The sequence below is a fragment of the Seriola aureovittata genome, chromosome 10, assembly GCF_021018895.1.
Source record: "Seriola aureovittata isolate HTS-2021-v1 ecotype China chromosome 10, ASM2101889v1, whole genome shotgun sequence".
In the NCBI taxonomy this organism is placed as follows: Eukaryota; Metazoa; Chordata; class Actinopteri; order Carangiformes; family Carangidae; genus Seriola; species Seriola aureovittata.
The window spans coordinates 13,528,059-13,554,765 of NC_079373.1; the positions used below are offsets into that span (position 1 = coordinate 13,528,059).

The 26,707-nt window shown below is 38.6% G+C and overlaps 1 protein-coding gene and 1 long non-coding RNA gene across 3 annotated transcripts; one reads left to right on the forward strand and one right to left on the reverse strand.

Annotated features, from left to right (window-relative positions):
- Positions 1–1,306: 1,306 nt before the first annotated feature.
- LOC130175795 (uncharacterized) lies at positions 1,307–19,682 on the forward strand. 2 transcript variants are annotated; one of them, XR_008828783.1, is made up of 3 exons: positions 1,307–1,732; positions 1,824–1,965; positions 19,340–19,682. It is a non-coding gene; the product is annotated as an uncharacterized LOC130175795 (long non-coding RNA). The 2 variants fall into 2 exon arrangements; XR_008828782.1 differs by lacking the exon at positions 19,340–19,682 and adding an exon at positions 12,905–12,991.
- On the reverse strand, positions 11,426–23,139 carry gnrhr4 (gonadotropin releasing hormone receptor 4). The gene is made up of 4 exons (XM_056386340.1): positions 22,080–23,139; positions 20,982–21,585; positions 13,299–13,503; positions 11,426–13,187 (listed from the first exon to the last, which is right to left on the reverse strand). The coding sequence occupies exons 2-4, from the start codon at positions 21,495–21,497 to the stop codon at positions 12,724–12,726; spliced, it is 1,185 nt and encodes a 394-aa protein (XP_056242315.1). The 5' UTR covers positions 21,498–21,585; positions 22,080–23,139; the 3' UTR covers positions 11,426–12,723.
- Between the last annotated feature and the right edge of the window lie 3,568 nt (positions 23,140–26,707).

A 26,707-nucleotide genomic window follows, 5' to 3' on the forward strand; every position in this document is an offset into this window, starting at 1 on the left:
GATCTTGTTTTCACATTTTCTATGTATATGCTGCACACTATACTCAAGATCTGACTACCAATAGCTTCAGTCCCGGTCTTTATTTGACTCCACTGCCAAAAATGGCAAGGTCATGTTTAGACATTGCCTTACAGAACCGATTCTGAGAGCCAGTATGAACTTTGGTCCTGTTGTTTTGAACAGCAATTAAATACTAAGGATATTTACAGAGATTACAGCAACAAATATTAAGAAGTCTTTATAGTCATGTTAGTGTTTGTATCTTATTATAAGATACTAAAACTGATTTGAGTCTTTGCAGACATGAGCGCAGAAACCACAGGGCTGTTGTAAATATTAGAAACATGTAGACAATCCACCCACAATGGAAATAACTCCAGGTTAGAATCCATTAATAGTTTGTTTGGCTGCACTTACACTTTTTTAATCTACATTGTTAAGAAATGTGAAATGTTACGCCAAGATGCCATCGAGTTTCAGACTGTAGTGACAGGGTCTGTGTTTCAGATATAAAAGAACATACAAAGTAGAAATAGTTATGCTATATGTGTGGTGAACACTACATTCTTTAAATTACTGTAACATTTTCCAGTGATTGGTTGCCTACTGCTCCTCCAATCAATATAACTGATGCCTTATGTTTTACTGTCCCAGTGGGTTGGTCTCCCTTATTACTAAATTTGTCTATCTGTGCTTTCCAAAATTATGAATTAATGAAGACAAAATGTTATAAAAGAAACACAGAAAAGGGAAGAATTAATGCATACATTTATTCTTGAATTCTTTGGTGTGGTGTTGCCTGAATACTGGATTTGTCTTACTGCTTTGTCTTACTTGTTAAAAACCAGAACACGTTGCACTTTGTGGATAAGAATACAAAGAATGACACAGAAAGCATGAAATCGTGCTCTAAGCAAATCCACCTCACATGCACAGGTAGCAGACATGGCAAAAAAAAACTGGAGGGGGTAAGTAATTTGTGGACAGGGCACAAGGTGCACTTAATCTGTCATGAGTTCATCTTCACATTGTATGTATAAGTGGCGTGCCGTCTGATGTCTGATCTAGGAACAGTGTTCTGTCCCATAAAGGATCTGATGCCTGTTTCCATTCATCATGTAATATACTGCCCTTTTGGCAGCAGGGTATTGTCCCTGCAAGCTCGCTTGATTTCCAGCCGGTGTACCTGTCGTATCTGTCATTTACGTGTCTGTGAGCTCGACTCAGTTTCTACCGTTCGGAGATCAGTTGTGATATTTCACGCATGCGCAGACGTGTGTGAAAACTGAACTAATGAGGCGTTAAGAGGCAGCAGTAAGCTAGCAAACTACACAGATTTATCATCTTTGTGCAAAGTGAGCTGTAAACTTTAGAAGTTTGGGGCAGATTATTGTTAACGCAGTAGAGCAGCTCCTTTCAGGAATAGATCAGTGCGTAGGTTGTGTGCGTAGAGGGAGAGAGCCGTGAAACTGGCGACCGGAGTAGAGTTAGCTTGTTAGTTAGCAGTGAAGCTGTGAACTTAGCAGTGCAATGCATGTGCTCTTTAGGCTTTATGCTGTTTGTGCTACAACTACAACTACAACTACAGCTACAGCTCCTCAAGACTGAAGTACCTGTGTCCCTGTGCTTCCCAATTACAGTCCAGACTATGAGCCAGGAAAGGTTAAAAACACTGAGGCAGATAAATACAGGACTCTATATTGTCACTGGAGTGCGTCATTGTCAGTTAATGGTAAATATTTTTGATAGAAGTGATTTTTCTATACTGCACATTTGATATGTTTACTTTCATTTCAGAAGAATAATCCTAAAACTTTTTTCAGACAGCAAGGAGAAGATGTCCAAGCAGAGAGCAGCAAGATGCAGGAGAGGTACTTACAGCACAGGAAAGGCAGGAGGCACAAAAACATCAGACAGGACGAACCCTGAATTTAAGAGACTTGCTGCTACTACTGTCATGAAAAGGTATGTTTTAGTCTTGTTCATGTTTTTGACATTGGTTAGTTAACTGCATGCCTCTATTATGTAGTATCCACATGTAACCAGACTGAGTTTGGATCCTGCTGTGAAAGACAACAGTCAGTCTGCACTTCTTAAGTGACTTGACAGAGACAGTCTCAATTGTGTCTTCTTGAGTCACCACTCTTGATCAAAGTTGACTTTCCCTCTTGCATTTGATTTTACCTATGGGCAGGGTGTAACTTATGATTAATAAACAAATGAAAACCTAAGACAGGAAGAAACAAATCAGTAAATAAAGAAATAAATTGAAATACACATTTATGCGCAGTCATACAGCTGCATACTGAATAGCACTACACATAAAAGGAGAAAAGTACTTGTAAAGATAAAGTGGTTATTAGAGCGATAACAGCTTTGTTTGAGAAAGTTTTTCCACACAACAAAGCAACACTGTTGTCATTTGCAGCGCATTGTTGTGTGACAGTGATATTTGAATGGATGTCGCAAAGTGCATATGCAAAATTCAAAAGGGAGACCGAGTGTCAGTCTGCAATGTAGCGACAATCTCTGCTGAGCGATTCATGGTTTTATGGGTATTGAGCTTTTCATTAATTGCTTGACTGCTTTAAATCAGTTTTGCATGTGTCATTCATTCTCAATCTCTCTCTGTGTCTTCATCAACCTCTTCTTAGACTAGTCGTGAGTATTGTTTTTAATGTCAAAAACCATTTCAAAGTCCACCATCTAGTCCTAAAATTGCTGCTACTGTTAACCAGTGTTGTCAACTGACTCCTCTGCCAAAAATGGCAAGGTTCAGAGATGTCATGTTTAGACATCTTCATACAGAGCCGATGCTGAGGGTCAGTATGAACTATGGTCTTGTCGTTTTCAACAGTAATTTAACACTGAGAATATTTACAGAGAATACAGCAATAAACATTAAGAAGAGGTCTTTATTGTGATGTCAGGGTTTGTAGCTCATTTTAAGAAACGGATTGGATTGAGTCTTTGCAGACACATGATGGCAGAAACCAGAGGGCTGTCATAAATATTAGAAATATAGAGACAATCCACCCGCAGACGAAATAACTCACGGTTAGAAAGCCATTATGTTTGTGTGGCAGCATTTGCAACCTAGAGGCATTTATGTATGCGAATATCTGCAAAGACATTTGCTTTTGATTGCACACATAGCATTTATTCAGATGAGGATTTATTAGAAGTATCTGAGATATGTTACTACAGTCGTTATGTAAAGGTTTTATTGGTATTGAGTTTTTTGATGAATTGCTTCCCTGCTTTAAATCGGTTTTGCTTGTCTCATTCACTCTCCATCTCTCCGTGTCTTCGTCAACCTCTTCTTAGACTAGTCCTGAAGTCTACCACTCAGCTTTGTTTTTATTGTCAAAAGCCATTCCATTGTCTCTTTAAATATTAGTGGTTAGATCTGATATTAGATCTGTGGTTATTTACAGAAACATCAGCCTGACAGAGCTGCAACATGAATGTAACTCATTGGTATTTTGACATCAATCAGTGTGTGGTTTAAGTAGTGATTATTTGCGATGAGTAATTGAATATAGATGTGTGAATATCATGATCCTTTGTTTGCCACATTAATTACAAGGGTTTTATCCAAAACACACTGTAAATTTCATTGGAAATCAGCCATGGTGGAAGTAACTTCTGAGTTTACCCACCCCCAGATAAATCAATACTAACTTGTGTGTCAGAATGCCTTTCTGTTGAATGATATTTTAGCTCTGATGCAAATAGACACAGGCACAATACCAAAACTGCAAATATAAATTCATAAAAGTGAGCAGAAGCAAAGAACAAAGTCAAGGACATGATAATGTGCAATACATGTACATGCACAGCTAAATAGATTTAAAAAAAATCTTTTCATTATAAAGCCTTTAGCTATGTCGTTGATTGCCTTGAAAAGCTATGTAATGTTGAAAATTGAATACATTGTGCAGATGAATGGAAGCACTCAGAGTGCCGTGAGTAATACAGTCATATATTTCAGTCTTGCATTGTTTCGTTTGATGTTCACAGTATATAATACAACTAAGCCACTACACATCATGTCTTGAAAAGAATATGTTCTGAGGATTTTATTTTTGCATGTCTTGTTGTTTTAATCCTTTTTCCAGTCTTTGTTACTGTGCTTGCTGCCCGATGATCTATCCTTCTAATCATTATAACTTGTGTCTAATGGGTAATAACCAACCTCACTGGATCAGTCTTCCTTATCAAGTCCTTATCCTTCTTTATTTGAATCCATTGTTAGAAACATTGCAATCAGTGTTGCTTATACCTCTCCATCCTTGACTCATCAGTGGTCATTGTCCATAAATTACATAAGTAGTAGGTAAGCGAACAACAGAAGAGAGGTTGATTGTTCCTAAATGACTCATGTCCTCCTTTCTATCAAGTAATAAAAATAATTCCTAACTTGTGCACATGAGGTCAAATCTCATTGGATGTACGTGAAGATACTGGCTGTGGCAGTTAGGTATCTCTGCTTTTGGTTGTTGGGTTTTTTTGGGGGGTTTTTTGGGTTGTCTGCCCGTCTGTCCCATTCTTGTGAACGCGATATCTCAGTAACACCTTGACGGTATTTCTTCCAAATTGACATAAATGTTCACTTAGACTAAAGGATGAACTCATTAGATTTTGGTGGTCAAAGGTCACAAAACATGGTGACCTCACAAAACATGGTGACCTCACAAAACATGGTTTTGGTCTCCTTAATGTGATATCTCAAGTCCACCATGAGTAAATTTCTTTAGACTTGGCACAAACATTCACTTGGACTCAGTGAAGAACTGACCATATTTCCTATAATTTGGCTTGTTGGTGAAGACATATAACCGTGAGGCGGTAATTCTGGTTTTCTTTGCTTGGTTCCTGCTTTATTTCAGTGGTTTCCTCATTAATAATAGGCTGCATCCTTCCTCACTAATTGTTAACACATCCTGACAGCCAATCAGTAACATGTATCTGCTGTTTTGCGGTGTAATAGCGTATGTTGAGGTTGTAAGTGTAATTCTAGAAATGTCAGAATGCAGTGCTGAGATGCACTATTTCCACAACTTTCATAAAATCCAATTAGTAGTGTCAATGATATTGTGTGACACACTGACAAATGAATGAAAGTTTTCCTGTGGGCTGACTGGTCTAATTTAAAAATGATAACATGTAATCGTGGGATACATTATTCCCCCACATTTAGTGGAGAATTTAAGTTCTAGATATTTAATGTAAGCCAATTTGCTCTACTGCTGTGGAAGAAGAAATCTAATAGAAAAAGAAAATGAGTGTAATTTTGTGTTTTCTCTTGTTAACTTTGTGATCTTTTTGAATGATGATATCATGGACACTAGTGAGCCGCTGCATATGGATGACTCGCATCATCTGAAATGGTTGTTTGAAAAAGAGACCTTCACTCACTTATTTAGTGAATGCAAGGGAGCTGATGAAGAAAACCACGCATTAGTGAGGGGTGGATGATGAGTATTGTGAACTGATCTGTGACCAGCATAACTGGAAGCTGTTCTCTGTTGTACTGTAAATATTTATGTATTGTAAAGGTGTCTTAAAATCCCTAAATTCCCTTACTTCATTCATTCATTCATTCATTCATTCATTCATTCATTCATTCATTAAGTCATTCATCTATAGCCTACCAAAGGTAAAATGAAAACATAAAAGATACATTAAATATAATGAAAAAACAGTGCACTGTTTTGGGCCTTATTACTTCTTCTTTTATTATAACAAATCAGTGCATTTATGTTTATTTATTAAACAAATACACAACAAAAGAATGACACAGAAATCCAGTCAAAAAAAAAAAGAATTACAAAAAATACTATTACTAAACACAGTTTTATATAATTGAAAAAGACCTGACCAGACCCAGACCTGTTAACCTTTTTCTTTGCTATCATTTCACCTAGCTGTCATCAATTTGAAGGAGGCATTGTCAGTCATCAGCTTAACTCAGTCTTAAGTTCAGTCTGACTCTTCCAGTGGCGAAGAATAATTCTAGCTGGAGTAATGAGGCCTGTCAGTTCTTAACCAAATCCTGCTTTAGATATTCCTTGGTAACTCTGGTCTAACTGTCAGTAGACAAAGCTGAGGAGATTGTGTTAAGGATTTTTCAAGCCAGCCACCCAGTTTTCCAATAACCTCTTTTCAGTGTGGAAAAATCCCAGCGCATAAATCCTCATCACTTTTAGAATCCCTTTTCCTGCAGTGCTACATGTCAACAATACTATCAAAAGTAATTATATTTCCATCAACCTCAGCTATACTGTATTTTGTGTTCTGCATGATAGCATCTGACGTTAGCATTAAGCTCCTCCCATTAAGCTCCTCCCATTAAGCTCCTCCCACACTGAGGGATGCAAGGAAAAGATGTGAACAGAGAAGATTCAAGGAAACATATTTAGAGAAATTAGATGTCCTTTACTCTTTGTCTGTTGACTGCAGTGAAGCTGGGTCAGCTGTCGATTTCCACCTTTCCTCATGCACCATAAAAGGAAGAGCACACAGTTACCACCACCAGCACAGCACAATTTTGAATTTAGAACATGAACAACTTCATTTTAATCCGTGGGAACTTTGAGCTAGCTCTTGTGAACGTTTTGCTTGCCTGATGTCACATTAAAATTAGTGGCTGGACTCTTTGCTGAACAGTCAAAACCACCTCTGGACAAGGCAGTACAGGGCCAGTGATTATTCTTCAGTCTTTAATTATATTTTCAAGAAGAATTCATAAAAGATATCAAATGGGATACATATCTTTAAAAATGCATTATTATGTTTTTATAGATCAGATATCAATGCTTCCTTTCTGAAATAAGAAATTACAGATTGTGTCCAGAGGATAAATTTGCAGCGTGCGTTCCTTTCCCAAAACTCAGCTTGGATTTGGGTTGAATGATATTAGATGGTGGAGGCATCTTTTGTTTGTTTGTTTGTTTTTGTTGGTTTTTTTCATATTGTTGCATTTCAGTGGTAAACTATGAAAAAGTGGAGCTGAAGTTTTTCTTTTGAGGTTTTTCTTTTGAGTATATTTGAAGTTGTGTATTTTCTACTGCTTTGTAGTGTTCTCTTTGTACTTTTGTTAGAGCCATGGTCTTCACCAGGTCAACTTGGATGACACACATTGTACTTTTATAAATCTTCAGTATAAATCAAGCTTCATCATAGTGTGCAAGGTGCGACAAAGTTTCATAAATCTCACCGGCTCATGGAAGATCTAATTTATAAACTACAGGTTGTTGTAATTGAAAAAAATAACCTTTTAAATTTAGAAAATGACTATAAAATTTTTTTGACAAATTGTTAAATTGAATTGTATCTTACTTCTCACCATATCAGTATGAATCACAAGTGCTGCAGCTCGGACAACTGTCCAATCCGGAGAGAGGCCTGCCCCTTTTCCACAAAGGAAACCCAGATGTTGCTTATCAGCAGTACTGGTGGAGTTAGAAAGCGCTTCATACACAGAAGGTTATACTCACCACAGACAGTTGACTGTCCTCAGCACCTTTACCCTCAGAGCCACTGAGAAGGAGAATTTCAGGTCAGAGGAGTATGAAATTGAAAACGGTGACCACTGTAGTAGTTTCCTAATGCAGCTCCAGTTACCAATCTTTCTGCCTTAGAGGTTCCCATAATTAGGTTCCCCTTCTGAATGAAGAGGACAAGTCATGTAAGTGACTGAATAAAAACAGTTATTTTGTTTTCTAAATGGAAATGTATAGTCTCCCTAAAGGTAGCCTAGCATTACATGCTAAAAATAAAGAGGTAAAAGTGAAGTAATGGCACAGTGGTTAACCAAATCACTTCATCTCATGCAGCTCATTTGGGGCATGTGAAAGGTTCTTTGACTGAGTTCACTGATGCCACCAAGTCCAGTCAGTACTGTATGACGACACATCTCGACATAGGCAGCACACTATAGCTCAACTGATATAAATTAAAACTTAATTTTGAAAATGTAAATTTTTGAGGCCAGATAACAATATATCAGCTGATAGCATTTTTTAAGCACAAGCCCATAACATAAACAACAATTTTGATACAAATCCCATAGAATTACTACCAAGATACAGGAGTGTTTCCTGAAGTGGAGCCCCTCCGAATGGCAGGAGATATAACATAGTAAAAGTTTGGACATCCTCCCTACACAGACTCACTCTGTAATATCACATGACTTTGTTGTTTGCTCCCGTAATAATAATGACAATTATTACGGCCACTAGAGAGCTTTTTAGTGCAAATAAACCGGTTAGCAGATACAACCTGAAGTCACATTTTTAATAGTGTTTGGGCTATTTTGATCATTTCAAATATGCATAGTGACTACATATAAATTGTATGCTGTGTGTGCTTTGCTTAATTTCTGTAACTTTTTAAAAAAAAAAAAATTTACCTTGCAGTATACTGCCTGACACCTTGCTCAGCGGTTAAGCAAAAAAAAAAAATGACTGTGGAAAACAGGTGGTGAGTTTAGTGACCTTCTGGGCTTTTTCAAGGTCAATAAAGCATTGGGTTTATTTATTTATTTATTTTTTCTGTTTTCAATGATGCTCTGAGATTACTAGAATCGCATGCTTTGGATGCTGCCCTATGGTATAGCAAAAGTTATTGGTGCCTCTGCTCCTGACCAATTTTGTTCTGCTCTATTTTTGGTGCTGTTCTTTCCAGTTTTTGTACTGCACGTTGATTCAAGTTTAAAGTGGAATTTTAATATTGTCAATTCCACTACAACTGCTGCTGTTACTGCTGAATACCTAAGCATGTATCTGTGGGGGGCAGTGAACTGGAACATTTTGACTTACGTAGTCCACTCAGATAGCCAGACATTAAATCTAAGATTCAGTTTCATCCATAAATGTTAGGTCATTCAGTAACACCTGTTGAGCAGCACTGAATTTCTGAAGAGAGATGTCCCTGTGACAGGCAAGATATCTCCTGCTAGGTTTTGGTTGGCCCTTCAGATGAATCTGTCAAGATTAATGACATTGTCATTCGCTGTAGCATGGCATGTATACTTCAGGTCACTAAAGAGTATTTCTATATGAATATGAAAGCATGTATCTGTCATGCACATCCTGTCAGTTTTCACAGGTTGAGCAACCGTGTCCTGCTCAAGGCTGAGAATGAAGGCTGCTGTAGGCTTTTAATTTCCAATTTTTTCATTTTAATTTGATTTATCTCAACAATAATGAGATTAATTATATTTACTCTTACTGTATGTATTCATGACAACCCATAATACTGGCATTCATTATGTACGATACACTCTTCTGTGTATGCAAGTAAATGAGACAAATTAAAGTTCTGCCCATTTCCGAAATGCCAACATGCTAGAACATGTATAGTATACCATGATCCACAGTGCTTTGTAGTAATAAAAGACAAAGAGTGTTCAACATTGGTGTATTGAAATGCTCATTTCACACTAAATAACACTTCATTGTCCAGAGAACAGCTATCTATCTGCAGGAAATGTCAAGTAACTTCTCTGTGTTAAGCAGCTTTGCACAATTATGAGCCGCACTAGAGTCGCACTGGAGATTAACTGATGATGAAGAATTAAAACAGGAAATATCTTCACATGATTCTGTTTTTTAACACATTCTGAGCAATGGCCCTTGATTAATATAATCCTCAGTACAATTTCATTAAAAAAAATCCTTAGAATGATTTTGGGGAAAAATCTCTTTTTTGGCAGGGAACCCAGGGGAAGATTTAAGCTCATAGTTCCAACGAGTATTAAATCTGACTACATGTCCAATTAAACAAAGAGTGACAGATATTGTCTCCTGTCACTGCATGTCATTTCTTTTTGTGTGATAGCTTTTCAAAGGGTCTTGAATGGTCAAGGAACAAAATTGGTTTAGGACAGTATTCCTTCACAAGGCGTGCAGGCAGTGTTGTACAATGGGCTGATCCAAACACTGATTGCTGGTGCTGCAGGTTGAGATTCACACATTTTTGATATTTAAATAGTAATTCTCAAATCTGAAAAAGCAGATGATAGCTGTTTTTAGTGGTATCAGCACACAGTAGCATGAGTCTGAAAGGAAAAGGAACATACTGTAATTCTCATAAAGGACAGTTGTTTCTGGATGTTTCTACAGGCAGCTGTAATACCTACTGTGTAAGTATTTTGAGGTTTTAAACTGGGCCTGAAACCTTTGTCAGTGACCACAGAAATTATAGTGGGGTTAGAGACCAGGTCACTGTGAGGAAAAATATTTGAATATGAGCTTCAAAATGTCCTCTTTGGGGCTAAGGATCAAAGTTCATTCTTGACCTTGGAAACACAAGGTCCATTTAGTAGCTCCAACCGCATTCAAACAGGCTTGGGTAACTTCTCTGCTCAAAAAGGCCTCACTTGACCCTGCTCAAGTGGAGAAGCATCAACTAGTCTAACTACTATCATTCTTATCTAACTGTATCAAAAGGGCAGTTTACAAGCAGGTCTCAGATTCCAATGACGGAATGACTTTGTTGATCCAAATCACTCAGGCTTCAAGAGCAGCTACTCCACTGAAACAGCTCTGTTGTCTGTGACATAAACTGCTGTTCTCGTCTTGCTGGACCTATCGGCAATCTTTGTTACAGTGAACCACCACATCCTGCTAACTGTAATCTCCGATGTCGGCATCTTGGGAAAAATTTAGTTGAATCCTATTTCACTAGGCACCCCTTCAATGTGTCATGGCAACGAGAAACTTCATTATCCCATCTCCTCCCTACAGGGGTGCGCAAAGGATGGGTACTAGGACCCCTTCTCTTTGCAATACACCACCTTCTTAGGTCCAAATATCTGTTTGCATGGCTCCTCATATCACTGCTATGCAGACGACACCCAACTATACCTCTTATTCTCACCAGATGACTCCACAGTCTCTGTGCAATGGCTTGTCTCGATGACATATCCACATGGATGAAAGAACGCCACCTTCAGCTAAACCCTCCTAAGACTGAACTCATAGACATCCCAGCCAAGCTACCAAATTTTATCACAATCTTGGGTGCCCCTCTTTACAAGAATCTTTTGAAGACTCATCTCTTCCCAGAGCACGTCCTCTCCTAACACCTTTAACACCTTAAAATGCCTAATTAGCACTTACTATGCACTTTTGCTGAACTTTTTTACCTGATCTTGCACTTATTGAATAGATGTAGTACTTAGTACTTACAACAAGCTCTCCTGCTGCACTGAAGCTTTAGTGTTGTCCTTCACTTGTAAGTTGTTTTGGGTAAAACGTCTGCCAAATGAGTAATTGTAAATGTAAATGCATGTGTTGATGTAGCAGCTCTTGCTTTCCATCACATGATCCATTTCTAGCTGATAACAAATGTACAAGGGTGTATTGAGCTTGTTGTTTTTGCATTCCACAGGGCAGTGGGAAAAGAAAAGCTACATGTTTTATTCAACAAATAAACACATTGCAAATTTACATTACATCTTGCATAACCTGCAGAAAAGTAATAATATCATGCAAACAAACACATGGTATTGATCACTCTTTTTTGCAGGGGTTGCAACAACATATCATAAAAGTAAATAAACTGTTTACTGTTAACTTAACAATATCACAGAGTCTTAAAGTACCAGATTTAAACTGTTTTCTTATCCATTTCTTGGTTACAGAAAGCAACAAAATTCACAACATAATACGCTAATACAAAATAACTAATAATAATAAAACATACCAAATAACAATGAATTACTTAATAGTTACTTCATAGAGTTTCGTCTCCAGTGTGACTTCTGTGCAACAAAGTAAACAGAGAATTGATCTCAAACTAATTAAACAACATGCTGTGCAGGTACATTCAATACATACTACTGCATGTCATAACATTTACTTAAAAGGCCATCACAGTCAGTAACGATCATCATATAACATTAATTTTTGCAGCAAAACAATCAGTTTTTTATATTGCACACAAAGCACCATGAATGTTGGCGCAGTTTTCAGGATATAAGCAATGATCAGCACAGGAGAAAACAACCCACCGTATAATAAAAATTTTAAATCGTCAAAGCTATATTTTAACAGTGTGGTAATTGTTTTTAATCACAGACTTAGCTTATATCTAATCATTTAATTATATGTACACAATTTGTTTCTCTGATTTCTTTGACAAAGGAAATCATGAGATCTACCCACTAAAACCCAGTAGTTGTGCTTATGACATGAGCGTGTACATGTTTTTGTGGGTGTGCGAGTACTGTGAGTATGACTACCTTTCAACTTGTTAATCAAAGATCTTTTTTTAACCCACTGTTACCAAGAGAGGTACTTACCCACGTGTGTCTTTAAGCTTCCTGAAAATCTAATCAGCAGTGTGTGAGACATTCTGAGGGACGTGCAGCGTCACCCTCCGCCAATCATGGTGATTTCGTAAATGCTGCTCAAGAGCAGCGATATGCATCGCTCTGCAGCTGTTTAGTCAAAGTCTTATCAGTGGCATCCGAGATATTATGTATGACAGATGTTGTGCGGGATGAACAGACCAGGGCTAAGCTATAACACAGCAATGATTATATCAGTGGAACAAAAATGAACAGATTTGTCTGACAAAAGACATTGAATTCTTGTGGAGCTTCAGCAATTCAAAGCAAAATCACTGAGCTAGCTGCCATCATTAGTAAAAGACTAAGCTCAGGACTGATTAAGAGCAGAGATTCTTTTTTTATTAATATTCTTTATGCTATCATATTTTGCTTACTGGGATGATTGGCCTTGAGCCACTTTTCATTCTGTTCTTGTCATTACCCTCCTCTTTGTCTATGTTGTGGCCACCTGAGGCAGTCTGCCTGCGAGACGACAGGCCAGACATGTGAATAAGGCAAGTGTTATTTTCTAATTCAGTCCGTGTGTTTGATCTCCGACAGCACCTCTTAAGACCCTGGTGAAGATGAATGGTGAACAGACCATAAGTGATGGGATCTAGGCAGGCATTGAAGAGGCCAAAGATAAACAGCATGTGAGTCAGTGAGTGGGAAACCATCTCCTCCATTTTGTCAGGAAATAGCCAATACCACAGTCCTAGCAGGTAGTACGGTGTCCAGCAGATGATGAATGATGTCACGATGACAATGCTCATCTTAAGAGTCCGCATCCTAGCTTTGGGGATGTTGTTGTGAGAGCGGCGGAGATGAACATCTCTAGACACCACTAGAAGAGAAGAAAACACCATCTTTGTCACACACACACACACACAGACACACACAGCTCTTCGTGTCTCAGAAAACATATTGTTGATTTTGTTGAAAACATTAGACTTACGGTTACTCCGAGCCATGCGACTGGATATCTCTACAAAGATTCGTGTGTAACAGAAGATCATGATGACCAAAGGCAGGAGGAAGAGGCACACAAAGGTGAACATGTTGTAGAGGGTCTCTTGCCAGTGCTGGACAAAGCTGCCGTGGGTGGTGCACTGGGTGAAGTTCTCTGGGACTGTGATGGTCACATTGTGAAATATGAACATCTGTATGAAAAGACAAGAATAGTTCTACTCAGCAATAAATCTATATAATCAGTTAGACGGACAGGATGGATGTCTCAAGTCATCGCTCCTCCGTTGCTCCGGCCCATGAACGAATTAAGGTCTGCCATCATGATGCATGTGCAAAAGCCTTAAATGCATCTTGGGGGAGACGAGGAGAAAGGGAGTGAAGATCAACAGGTGCATTTGTCAGCTGATCTGATGTAACAGTAAGTTGAATGGCTGGGCTGTTTCAATTTGGCAAACAAGACAGGAATAATAGCACCAACAGCTCAATTGTTTTTCATGTTTATTCATGAAAAAGAAATAGATTCTGGAACATGAATCATTCATATGAAACCTTTTTCTTCATTAGGGAAATGGCTTTTTTGTTATTTTTGCTTTTTCTAATTTTCTGGTCCAAGTTCATTTTAGGAGGTATTCTGTTATTACAAGACCCATAATATCCAGCCTGAGTCTGTAAAGAAGGAACTGTACCCTCAGCCTTTCACTGAGAACTTAATGATGTTGTGTAGAATAGTTAGACCTGATTGTGACTTCTGCCTCACATTGAATGTTTTTTTTTTTTTCTGCGATTAACAGATTTTAAAGGTAAAAGTTCCAAAAATCAGAAGAGGGGCTCAAAATGCTGTACAGAAAGTTGGATTAGGACTGTCCAATGTACAGTACATTAATTGAAATCTTGAATGTGTCTCATGTTATTATATAACATTATGTCTAAACGATAATTACAATATTCAATATTTATGAATATGGAGTTTGTATCAAACTGTGGCTAAAATGTGCAGAGCACTTAAATACATTGACAAAATAGAAGTATTCAGCTGTTATCACACTCTCACAGCTGAATACATCTGTGCCATTTTGACATGAGATTTCCTTTGGCTGTGTCCTCTGGTAAAGGAAAATCCATTATTGTAATTCTTGCAGATGAATGAAGTCAGCCCCAAAGGAACAACCACAGTCCTGGGTTTCCTCAAAAGTGCTTAAATTAATTTGATGCCTAATTATATTCTCATGAAAAGGAGTTAAAAACACAACAGAAACTCAGTGTTCATTCACTGTCGTATGGCTCGTATGGCTCTCCAGACTTATCTTTCTGCTCACAGCCAAGGAATTTACTTTAGCAATATTTTAGCCTGCAATGATTTCTCCAATCTCTATATTGGCATGTCATGAGTTGTAGATGGATACACACATATGTGACAATAAAGAATATGATTGAATAGAAACCAGGTTTTCATGATATATTTAGACCTAAAATTAATTATATGAATATGAACAAATTAACAGTTTGACATTGTTGAATGTATTTATATTGCACAAGAATATGAACACTGTTTGTATATATGAAATTCTGAGACTATCATGTTTCTTATAAAAGCCTACAGTTGTAAATACACGAAGATCGGTGACTGTTGTGTGAAATAATATTCACAATTTTGCACCGAAAAAAAGTGAGATTAAAAACTAGGAAATCACTGCTAAATTTGCAATAAGTCATCTGTATTGAATCCACACAAGACAATGAGTCGGAGGAAGAAGGCTGAGAGCTGTAGAACCGTACATAACTGTTAGAATGATCCAACCCCTAGCGTATTATGATTGACTGTTGAGACTCCGGCTATGACACACGCAGGGTCAGTGGGAAAATTTATTTAAGTTCTTCCAAAGCAATCAATTTCAATTTGTCCATGACAGTAACATATTTCATAAGTTAAATCTCTTTTCCTGCTTAAATAGGCAGCACTTCAGTCATAAGTGTGACCCTCACTGAGATTTCCACCTGTGTACAATGAACTGTAACTGAGCCAGATCAGAACTTGGTGTTTACACCTGGGAATCTCTCAACACTTCAGATTAGAGTTTCATGAATATTTTTTTATTAAATGAGTTACAGTATGAGCAAACCATAAGTCATTATTCATGAGTTCAACCTTGAAACCTATGGGGAGGGCAGGCTACTGGAGACTTTATAGGGGGCCTCTTAATAATATGTATATTTCTTTTTATGTATTTCTCCTCTGACACAGCTGTACGTACTAGTGACCAAACAATCAAACCAACAAATACAACGATGGATAGTCATTTGAAAAGTCACAATTAGTTAATAAATTCATGACAGCATTTAGCATTTATATGATTCTGTTAACAACTTGTCCAAGTTAAATGAGATGCACTCTGTCATTGCCCTCTGCGACAACATACTGTAACATTTCTGATCTACGTCCCTGTTGGCAGATAACATCACGTTTCTGTGCCCTTCACAGCTGTTACAAATCACTGTTGAGAAATAAATCTGATATATGATACGACATCGCTATGTTAAGGTTTGGTTAGGTTTAAAAAGAAAAATGTCTTGGTTAGGTTTGAGAGAAGCTCAAGGTTTGGGTTAAAAATAAGAACATTAAGTGGACATTGAGTTAAGTTTTTTTTTTTTTTTTTTCATCATTCTACTTCTTCCAAGGTCAAGAATGAGCTTTCACACTCAGTGTTTCCCTTTTCATAAAAATGGCTTTCTGTAATAGCAAAGGTATTATCATGTAATTATCAATTTTGTGACTTGATTGATGATTGACTTTCTAACTATTTATCTCATTTGTTTTTAAAAACAACATGAGACAGGTTGCCTAATATTATCTACAATAATTTCATTCAGACCATGCTCCGTATGTTTTAACCAACGTATGGTCCCCTGATTATTGATCATATCATATACAGTATCTACATGACACGTGTGTGTGTGTGTGTGTGTGTGTGTGTGTGTGTGTATTTGTGTGTATGTACATGGAACAACATTTTTATACATATTTATATATATTACCACCTCAGTGATAATATGTATTAATTGTAGTATATAATTGTAATTATAGTATAATGACTCATTAATTCAGGGTGACTCACATACTAAACTAGGTACTGTGTTCACACTAGATACTCTCTGCACATTTAACGTAATGAGGAAAAGCAAGAAAACAGGATAATTAACTCGGTCGTTACCTCACAGAAGCAGGAGTGGTGCCACTGCTATATCTTTCAGGTTAACAAGCAGTTATCTGAACTCTAATCTCTCTCTGAATTCTTTGGAATGGATGGAAATGAAAAAAAAAAACAACAATTCAAAGTTTAATGACATTTAGCTGCTCCATATATAAAGATAATGAACCTTATTGTCATGACTAAAAACAGTTTCGCTACATTTCACAATAAAGTGTGAACAAAGCCAGAATTCACATGCTCTCAATCAGTTTTCCAATGTGGCTTCAGGCTGTGATTTTTTACTCAAAGACACAGCTGGCAACATTTCAGCTCGCTTGTTTGCCGCTACCCCACAGTGAATGATAGTCTTGGACAATTGTTCGATGCTGGAGGATCTCCAGCTGTCTCTGTACCCTGCCACATGTCACAGATACAGGTAAAAAGGTATAATTTAACTTGTGTTTCCAGATGGCATTTTACAACCTGGATGTGGTCTGTAATAGCCATGGACTCTGTAGGGCAAAGCCAAAATAGAAAGATAAAATCCTCCCCAGGGTGACATGGGAGAGTTGGAGGTGAGGCAAAGCTAGTGCATAAAGTGAATTTGAGTCAAAAATTGTACTCGTCTTTGAGTCAACTCACCCAATTCTTACCAGACAGACACGAAACATAATGATATCATTCAGTCTGACTTACATGCTTAACCAATACTTAACTAGTAACCAAACTAACAGGTTTGGCAAAATGTAAAGAAATATAGGCTAAAAACAGGGCTCATAAAAGAATACCAGTACCTTTTACATCAGCCCATTTGATTGGCTTTAATGGGGTCTTGCTCTCCTAATGGTTTTATTTTTGGTTCCAAAATGGCCATGATGATGTTTCCATCTATCAGAGCTGATTTGAAAAAAAAGACAGAAGGACAAGCTGTTGTTCACGCTGAAAAAAACTCAGAGATCCACATTAAACTAAAAGGATTTCTATCTGAACAGGATTTGAATCACAGGTGGACCGGCGAGTTTACTACAAGATAGAAGGTAATGCAGTTGTCCACAGTAGAGACAATGACAGGCACAGTAGGTGAGAGTCCATCATTCAGTCTAATGCACCAGCAGCATCTGTATTTCACCTTGTATGACTAAATGTCATACGTACAGCTCTGAGGGCGACCACGGGCGCCTTGGTATTTTGCCCGTTTATTAAAATTTCATCCCCCTCCCCCTCTCCTGTTCTTAATCATAGTGCTGTTTAATAAAGCTAGAGCCCTCAAAGCAAATTTCAGGAACATGAATAAGACTGCGCTCAGACTGGTTATAGCACAGGATGAAAAAAATACAAGGGGCTGTGACACCGTGGGCTGGTTGCTACAGGTTACCAGTGAGAAGATGTACATGGAAAATTTTTATAAAGTTCACAAAGGCTTCAAAATGTCTGAGGGTTACACTTGCAGCTTGAGCTATATCCTAAAAATGTTTTACTTTCCAAATCCACAATCCTTCGCTAATCTCAGTTGCCATGTTCAGGATAGTTTTTGTTGTTTGAAGCGGTGCTGTAATTGTTCTGAACATTGTGCAAATAAACAAGCCAGCCAGCTTTCTAATGGTGCATGGCAGCTTCTGCTTTTGAACTTAAATTACTCTGGCTCATGATGGTTGTTGTTGCTTTAGCTCAGCTCAGTAAAGTCTTTTTTTCAAATTCACTTCAGTCACATTCCTGAAACTGACTTTAAAACTAAGACTTTATGTGTACAGGTCTTTTATTTGCACATCCGTCAAAGGCTGTGGGTTTCATTTTGTTATGATTGTTGCCTGATAAGTCTTAGGACTCCAAAAGTGCTGCATTTATATGCAAAACAGTGTGCAGGGGTTTGTTCCCATTTGGTCTTTCTAAGGTTCAAAAATAAAGGTTTGTGAGATGACTATTTGCCTCTCAGAGAACCTTTGCAGAAGCTTGTCTGCAGAAAGAAGTTTCTCAGAGGTTAGTAGTTGTTAGCTCTTGGTAGATCCCTGCTGTGAGAGTGTAGAGGTGCAAGAAGAGCGCTATATCCAGAGATATTGGCACTCATTAGAGTCAAACAGCCAGTCACAGCATGAGACTAGAAAATATGGTGCAAGCTGTACTTTTGCATTAAGTCAGTCAAAAAAATAAAAAACATGAAATATCCTTTTAGTGGGTTGGAGTTCATAAAGAAGTCATCACTGATAGAAACTATTTGGAAAAATAGGTTACAGATACAGACATTTGCACTATTAATATTTGCAGCTATCATCTCTGCTGCCAGAGAAAAGGCTTCAGATGCACAATAGCACGAGCCACTAAGACTGGACTAGACTAGACTATTTGTGCCATGGTTTTCCCTGTCACCTCTCCCAGGCTGAAAGGTTTACACTCTCTAAATCTAGCCTGTGTCTGATGAAGGTAAAATAAAATAGAGTCTAAACCAGGCCACATCACACGTTGGGTAGCTGCAGTGCCACGATATCTGTGGCACTTCTTACTCTACAGTGTATACAGTGGCCTTGAAAATAATGATGACGCAATACTAAACACTGTGATTCAGCAAACTGTGGCAGAGTTTGCAGCCTCACTGAGTTACAATAGAAGATTAATAGCTTTAGAAAAAATATGTCAACTTCTGACTTGTTGCAAAGAGATGTCAGAAGAGAGCCATTCATTTACCAACAACTGGACCTCCTCCAAGACGGGCACTCACTCTATTTGCATAAGCAAATTCGGCTTCACAATTGAATGATGCCTTAATCAGATCAGACCATAATGTAGCTTTGTGTACCATGAACGGCCATGTTAGTAACCTAATGGTTTGTGCTTATTTCTTTAGGGAGAATTTAGTGGAAATGAAAAGGGGACAGAGCCAGACACAGCAGGATATCTTCCTAAGAGCAAATTCTCTTCGAGTCAGACAGACACAGTGCAGTCGAGTGCGGGTCAGAGCCAACCTTCCACCAGGCAGGGCCAAAAAACAAGCAGCCATGGACCTGCCAGCACAGGTCAGAGCCGGCACCAGTGATGCCTCCACCAGCAGCCATCAGCAACAGGTGAAAGTCAAAACACAAGCCTGTTCTTTTTATTCCTTTTTCACATTCACAACCAGTTCACAAGCTACCACCTCCAAGATAAATACTTTAACCATGGTAATTGATACGGTTTTTTTTTAAAGATATACCCAATAACGAAAACTCCCAACAAACCTCTGTTGAAAAAGAGGACCAGTCTCAGAGCAGGCTTTGTAGCACAGTGCTTCAGACTCCAGGGGTCACAGTGACAGAGAGCACCAGCTAGGCCCTTAAAGGTGTAATGTGTAAGCTCTGGCCAGAATTTTAGTTTAAAAATGTTGAAAAATGAACTAATAATATCAATAGTATGTTAAGGAGCCACAGTGATGATGTCATGACCAGGACCTCTATCTATTGTATTTTATAGATATCTACTGAAATGAGCATGCTAACCAACTAGCTGCGTCCCGGGCGGTGTTGTAATACCACTTTATGACACTAGATGCTGTGTGAGTCGGGGTTTAGTCAGAAAAAACCTACCTGGCAATAAACCTTATCTTCTGATTCTGCCTTTGTGATAATGTCATCATCCCTTCCTCATGCATGTGTCATGCAGTATCTCCTTGCCTTCATATTTTTATAGGTAAATAAAAATATATTGTTTCTATTACAAGTATTCATAATTTGTTTCAGTGCTGTCAACAATTTTAACTATCAACAATAAATGCGCATAAATAAATTATAAGGAACATGGGGAAAACAACAACATGATTAACTGGACAGTGGCGAAGAGGTGAAATGCTGTGAACTATGGAGGTGGAGCAAGTAGCACAATCTTACACATTGCACCTTTAAGGTACAGAGTTTGCTATTTCTATTGGACCTCAGGGTATATTCTTCCAGTGTTTTACATCAGTTCCCTATGAACACTGTTGATCAAATAACAGTTGGGTCCAGTGCAGCCTAAAGTGAATATGTTCCCTAGAACACAGCGAGGAAAAAGAGGACAGCCTACATGTAACAGTGCAATTAACCCAAATGAACAGACAGAGATTCAACACACACACACACACACACACACACACACACACACACACACACACACACACACACACACACACACACACTGTGGTTGTTTGTATCGAAAATGCAGATGTGATGTTTTTTTTTATTTGGTAGAACAACATTGTGTTGTCCAAGCAGTTTTTTCAGGCTCTTGTGCAGTGTCACTTTTCATGTAATACCACCTTGAGGCACAGGTCACTGTGAGCCTGAAAATCATGCCCAGTGTTTTATAAGCCAGTTTTTAAGGCTGTGTTTATTTCTAAATTTTCTGAGCTCCCAGTCAGAAATATGGAAACAGCCCAGAAAGAAACCTCATAAAAGTACAGAGCAGAGAGAGAGAGAGAAATGTTTGATATAAAAGCCCCGGAGTGGCAAAGCACACAAAAACGTGTTTTCTCATACCTGAGGGAGTGAGAGGATCACACTCATCGTCCAGGCAACAGTCAACATGATTTTGCTTTTCCTCTTGGCCTCGCTGATGCCCAGGGGATTGAGGATGGCAGACTGTCTGTCCAAGCTAATGACCACAGTTACAAAAGCGCACGAGTACATCGCCACCAGTTTCATGAACATGAGCAGCCTGCAGGCGACATCTCCCGCCTGCCACTGCACCGTGATGTTCCACACCGCGTCCACGGGCATCACGATGAAAGTCACCAGCAGGTCCGCCACCGTCAAGTTCATTATCAGGATCCTGACGTGAGACTTGCGCTTGCCGCCGTTGCTGGCAGCCCACAGCACGACCAAGTTGCACACAGCTGACACGGCGCACAGAGTAAAGGTGATGATCACTCTGACTTTGGCCGCGGTGGAGAAAGTGGGCAGCTGGAGTGCGTCTCCATCAGCGCTCCTATTGCACACAGGTGTGGGTCCATTGCAGCTGCCATTCACTGTCTGATCCGTCAGCTGATGGAACATAATGAGCGCTGTACAATAATTCCGGCTGCTCCTATGCTTTGTCTTTCTTCTCCATCTGCACCTGCAGCTGGAACTTCAACTGTGAAAACTGAGAAAACAAAGAAATGATTTTCTGCTTTTTTTATTTTTAGGTTTTTATTCATGGCTAGAATTATATTTGTCTCATGCTAAGGCGCAGGTGTTGTGGTATATGCAGCTTTGATTAATATACCCTACAATAAATGACCAGGCACCACCTTATAACGGTTTTCTGATATTGAAAAAAAATGCAAAGTGATCAGGCAGACAGCGTTGGTCAAGGCACTGACCCTACATTATTAAATGAATTTTAGAAAGATGGGAAATAAAAGATTAGAAGATGTCAGAACATTCATTACTAACAGCACATGTGAGGGAAAAAACTGCCAGTGATAATAATAGGTTATTGAAGTTATTTTCTTCCAACCTCATCCTTTTTAATTTTCTCCACAGCCTCGTGCGTCCTGTAACGACTCCTTTAATTAAAAGGTACTTGACTCGTTATATGGGGATAGAAATCAGAGTAAAACCAGATAAAAAAAAAAAAAATTTTAAATAGCTTACCTGCAATTATGAGCGGAGCTGACCGTGAGTGCTAATGGAGACCTCACTGATTGTATTTGTGCTGCAGTCACTGCAGCTGTTGCTTCAGTCTGCTCCATTCATTTCATTCCTCCGCTCTGACGTGCAAAATGACAAGCGGCAGTTATCAGCGGGGTTGGTGGATCCGTCTATGAACTACGGGGTGTGCTTTTAACAGGTGAAACATCCACACAAAGCCCCAAATATAGAAAAATCCAGAGAGCCACAGACCCGCTGCAGCAGAGGCATTTGACAGAAAACCTAATAGAAAAAAAAGATCAGATACGTTCTTTTAGGGGGGCATGTAGGGAGGGAGGAGGGCTCTGGGGACAGAAACAACAGCCCATTCCTTTCATCAGCCCTCTGAGAAACGTCTCTCACACAGTAATAAAGTGTATTTGTTATATGCTTGGAGCAGCCTCAAGTTGCACATAGCCACCACTTATTTTCTTGCTCTAACTCAATCATCTGCTGCAAGATATTTCATACCACACTAGGGTGATGAGAAATACTTTTATTTGTGTTTTAGAAGAATTTAAAGCATCTTGTTCAGTTGTTTGTCCCTGTATTAGGACAGGACAAAATAGTTTTCTTTATTACACTATGAAAAAAAATTGCAAGTAAACTCAATGGCCTTCACAGGAAAATGCAGCGTGTGCAAACACTCACAAGATAGTAAGAAGTCCACATCCAGACAGTCCACAGAGGGGAACTAAAGAAACAGTAATTAATCACAAATCCACAGCCTGAGTTTTCATAAATAAAGGAAGTGTGAAGTAGTCGATGTTTGGTACCATCATTCAGAAACCAACTGAATACATACTGCAAACCTAAGCTTTCTTTACTTATGACTTCAGGTAGAGTCAATCACTGAGTCCTTATGAGCTCCAGTATCATTGTCTCTGGTACATTATTTTAAGGCATAAGGATATTTTCTAATATCAATATACATCACTGTTTGGCAAATTCATGCACAACTGTAACTGTAAAAATATTTTAGCATCTTTCAGCTTTTTGTGTTGGTGTCCCGGCCCACAACTCTATGCTCTCATTGTGTTATTTTGGGCTTTAAAAAAGTTTTGTTTTGTTTTTAATGTGTTAAAAATCATTAATTTGGATAACAGAACCATGTAGAATGATAACGATAGCTTGTCATGACAAAATTATTCTGTCGAAGGATTATGAATGTATGGTAATGTTAAATCATTACCCAACCCTTCACTACTGACTACTATTACTACTCATATAGGAGATGAGATTGCCGCCGTCATTCAGTTTTTACATACATGTGGAAAGTGCAGAATAGCGATCAGAAGGTTGTAACATAGGTTTTCGGGAGCCAAATGCAGATTCTGAGGCTGACTACATTGTTCAAGATTTATTCAATGAAAACAAAACAAAAACAAAAGACTTACTTTGAAGGAAAAAACAAAATCCATTCTGGCGTGGTAACAATCCAAAATTTAAAAGTAAAGGGAAACACTGGAAACTGAATCAAAGCACGAGTGCTACAGGGGAAACAGAACAGGTGATCCACACTGGAACACAACAGGCGAACTGACAGAGACAGAGGAGAAGACAGATTCCGAAATACACAAGGGAGGCGGGGATGATAGACACACGTGAAACACATCACGGAAGGGACGCAATCACAGTACCGGGAAAAGAACATAAACGAAAACAGTGGTAAATTACTTCAAACTAATACAGGAAATAAACAAAAGTCCAAACATAAAGTCCATACAAAGTCATTTCAGGGGCAGATCATGACAGACACAGCAGGATTGTCGGTTGTATCCTGTATTCTTCCTGATGTACACATCTCCTTTTTACACCCAGCAAGCAATAAACTTTCTCTTACAAATGCAGAAACCCTCCAGAATGAAGGGCAAAGTCTGCTCATCCTGTGATGCATATAGTAAATGAGTCATGAATCAAGAGCCTCCAAAGCTAACAGAACCCTGTGATGAAGAGTGTCAATGTGTGTCATATGGTGTATATACTGTAAACACCTCATATTGGCAGCTATTACACATATTAAGCTATCAAAGAAACTTCATTTTACAGTATTGATTTAAAAGCTGACATACTGAAATAAACACTTGGTAATCCCAACACCGATAATTAAATATCATACGTGGTACGTTTTACTGAAATCTTTCAATCTTCTATATCTTGAGGTTATGAGATGTTGTGGTTGGCTATGGAAACAGAGGCCAGATAATTCATTTTTATTGATCTCACAGCTAAAAATCATAGCCCAAGGAATACAAGCTGCCCGTGATGACTGTGTTATGAACCATTGATGTCAGTATTGATGCAGGTAATCACAGTTTGGACCATTACAGTGGATGCAGTTACTTGTCCCCTCGGATTTAGTGGTATTTGTTGGTGAATCTCTTGAAGCAAATACATCTCAGATAACCTGACACATAGAGGGAGAGGGAGATGGGTTTGGGGGGTTGGGGGGGCAATTTCATGCACAATTTCATGCGTTTTCCTTGTTGCACTCTCAGTGAGTCACTGATTCCTCTCACAATTCATCACGGTAAGCCCAACTTCATCTGAAAAAGAGAGTCACAGGCTGTGACATACATTATCAGCTCTATTTCAATACTATCTAGTTTTGCAGCTTAGTATTTTGATTTGGGGTGCTTATCTCTGTTGATCAAGCCACATATACTGACCGCATAAAGATCACACCATGCTGGGTAGAGACAGGTTGATTAAATACATTTTTATATATGTCATTTACATTAATAGAGAAACACTAAACCCAGGCCTTCTATGATACACACAAGTTTACACATGATGAAATAAATGACAAAAGTGTTTGAGGGGAAAACGCTTGATGTCCACTTACTAGCTTACAGTTGTCATCATCGAGTCATCATCGAGTTTGCTTAGTTGTCATGGAGATGGCTCTGCTATTGTGTGAAGCATGACCCTCTGTTGTGTGACAACAGGTGGATGTATATTAGGGAGGATCGTCTCTGGTCAAAGATGGCCGTCCCCTGACTCCCAATTGTAGCTCGCCTGGAACCTCGATGGAGGTGACACCCAAGCAGGTATTATCCACCTCTTCTACTTAAGGGGAAACCAAAAAGTGGAGTTGTGCCAGTACCTTGCAGTAGAAAAGAGCTATGAGTGGACATCAAGTAAAAATCTGAAACCATTTTCAAGGTCAAGAAAGAACTATAAATGTTTATATCGTCACATTTCAGGTGCATCATTGAAAACATGCCATAGTATTATAGTATGTACTCTCATGACTGTCTGTAATGTTTGGCAATTATAGGATAAGGTTTGCCTTTTTTTTTTTTTTATCGTCAACAAATGAAAATCACGGAGAGACAAACAGTCTGAAAAAAAAACAATTTGTTGTAACAAATATAATGTATACAGTACTTTAGTTTTCTGAAAGATGTTTCCAGCAGCTGGTCACTGTTTGGCAATCATTGGTCAGAGGTGGATAAATGGTGCATTTATTGGGGACTATTTTCAGCTCAGAGTGAATACACATTTGTTGCAGAAGGACAGTGTAGGTAGAACTGTCTGAAGAGTACAATGTGTTTGTTCATGGTAATGACGTCACCCAGTGAAATTGATGTGGCTGATGTGTTTCTGGACAGCAGTCGCAGGCTACATACAGTATGACACAGAAATAAGTTGAACAGACAGATATTCAGATTATAGCCAGATAAAATCCTACTGTCTAAGTAAAGCTGTTTAAAAAAGAAAATGTGATTGTTTTCTGATTGTATTGCTTCTGTAATATCCTTCGCACATCATTGTGGCTTGGGCCGTATTTCTTAGTTGGATTGCGCTTTACTTCAGACTTTCAGAATGCCTCATATGTTTTTCAGGAATCATGTCCTGCTCAATAGTTTGCGTCATTGTGATTGATTCTCAGATCCATTCCTTGGCGTGACATTTGCATGTTTCCTGTGATTAAGTGGGGGGCACATAGTGGCTCCTCTGTCCTCACAATGTCCAATGACATGTAGGAAACACCAAAAGTGCATTAATACTAAGACCCTGGTAAAAAGAAGTATCACACATTGCATAGCAGTATTACACATTGCATTCAGAACAGTATCAAAGCCTCTTTGAATGCTAACATACAAGTTCTCAAGTGTGATCAGTATTGCATTATCATCCTGGTATATAGGGGCCCATCATGAAGACACAGAGACGGTGTTTGCACCACAGGGTGCATGAGTTTCTAAAAAATATATTCAATGGGTGTTACACAACCAGGCAGGATAATCATCAGGCCTGATGACTCCCATAAGATGGCTGCCCACACCTTGTTTAACAGATGGAATCAAACACTGTGGGTTGAAAGCGACATTTGGCACTTGACAAATGTAAACACGCCTGTTCGAGTGTTGTTTACTGCATGAATGCATCCTGTACACACATATGTACATGCATACATACATATGTTTACATGGAAATCCAGACCTGTGAGTCATCGCTCATGGTTAGGTTTTATATTTTCCCCACATCAGGTCGTGCATCTTTGTGTTCTGTTTGGGACAGAAGTTGGGACTTAATAGTAGTAAGAGTACATGAAAATAAGCCACATCTGGAATTTAAAGTTCGGA

What these genes read in the sequence shown, in the direction of transcription:
- gnrhr4 (XM_056386340.1), bottom strand. Translation starts at nt 21,497, where the DNA reads ATGTTCCATCAGCTGACGGATCAGACAGTGAATGGCAGCTGCAATGGA. An exon ending in TGATCCTCTCACTCCCTCAG is followed by an intron (nt 13,504 to 20,981) that starts GTATGAGAAAAC and finishes CTTTTCATACAG; the next exon opens with ATGTTCATATTTCACAATGT. An exon ending in TCGCATGGCTCGGAGTAACC is followed by an intron (nt 13,188 to 13,298) that starts GTAAGTCTAATG and finishes CTTCTCTTCTAG; the next exon opens with TGGTGTCTAGAGATGTTCAT.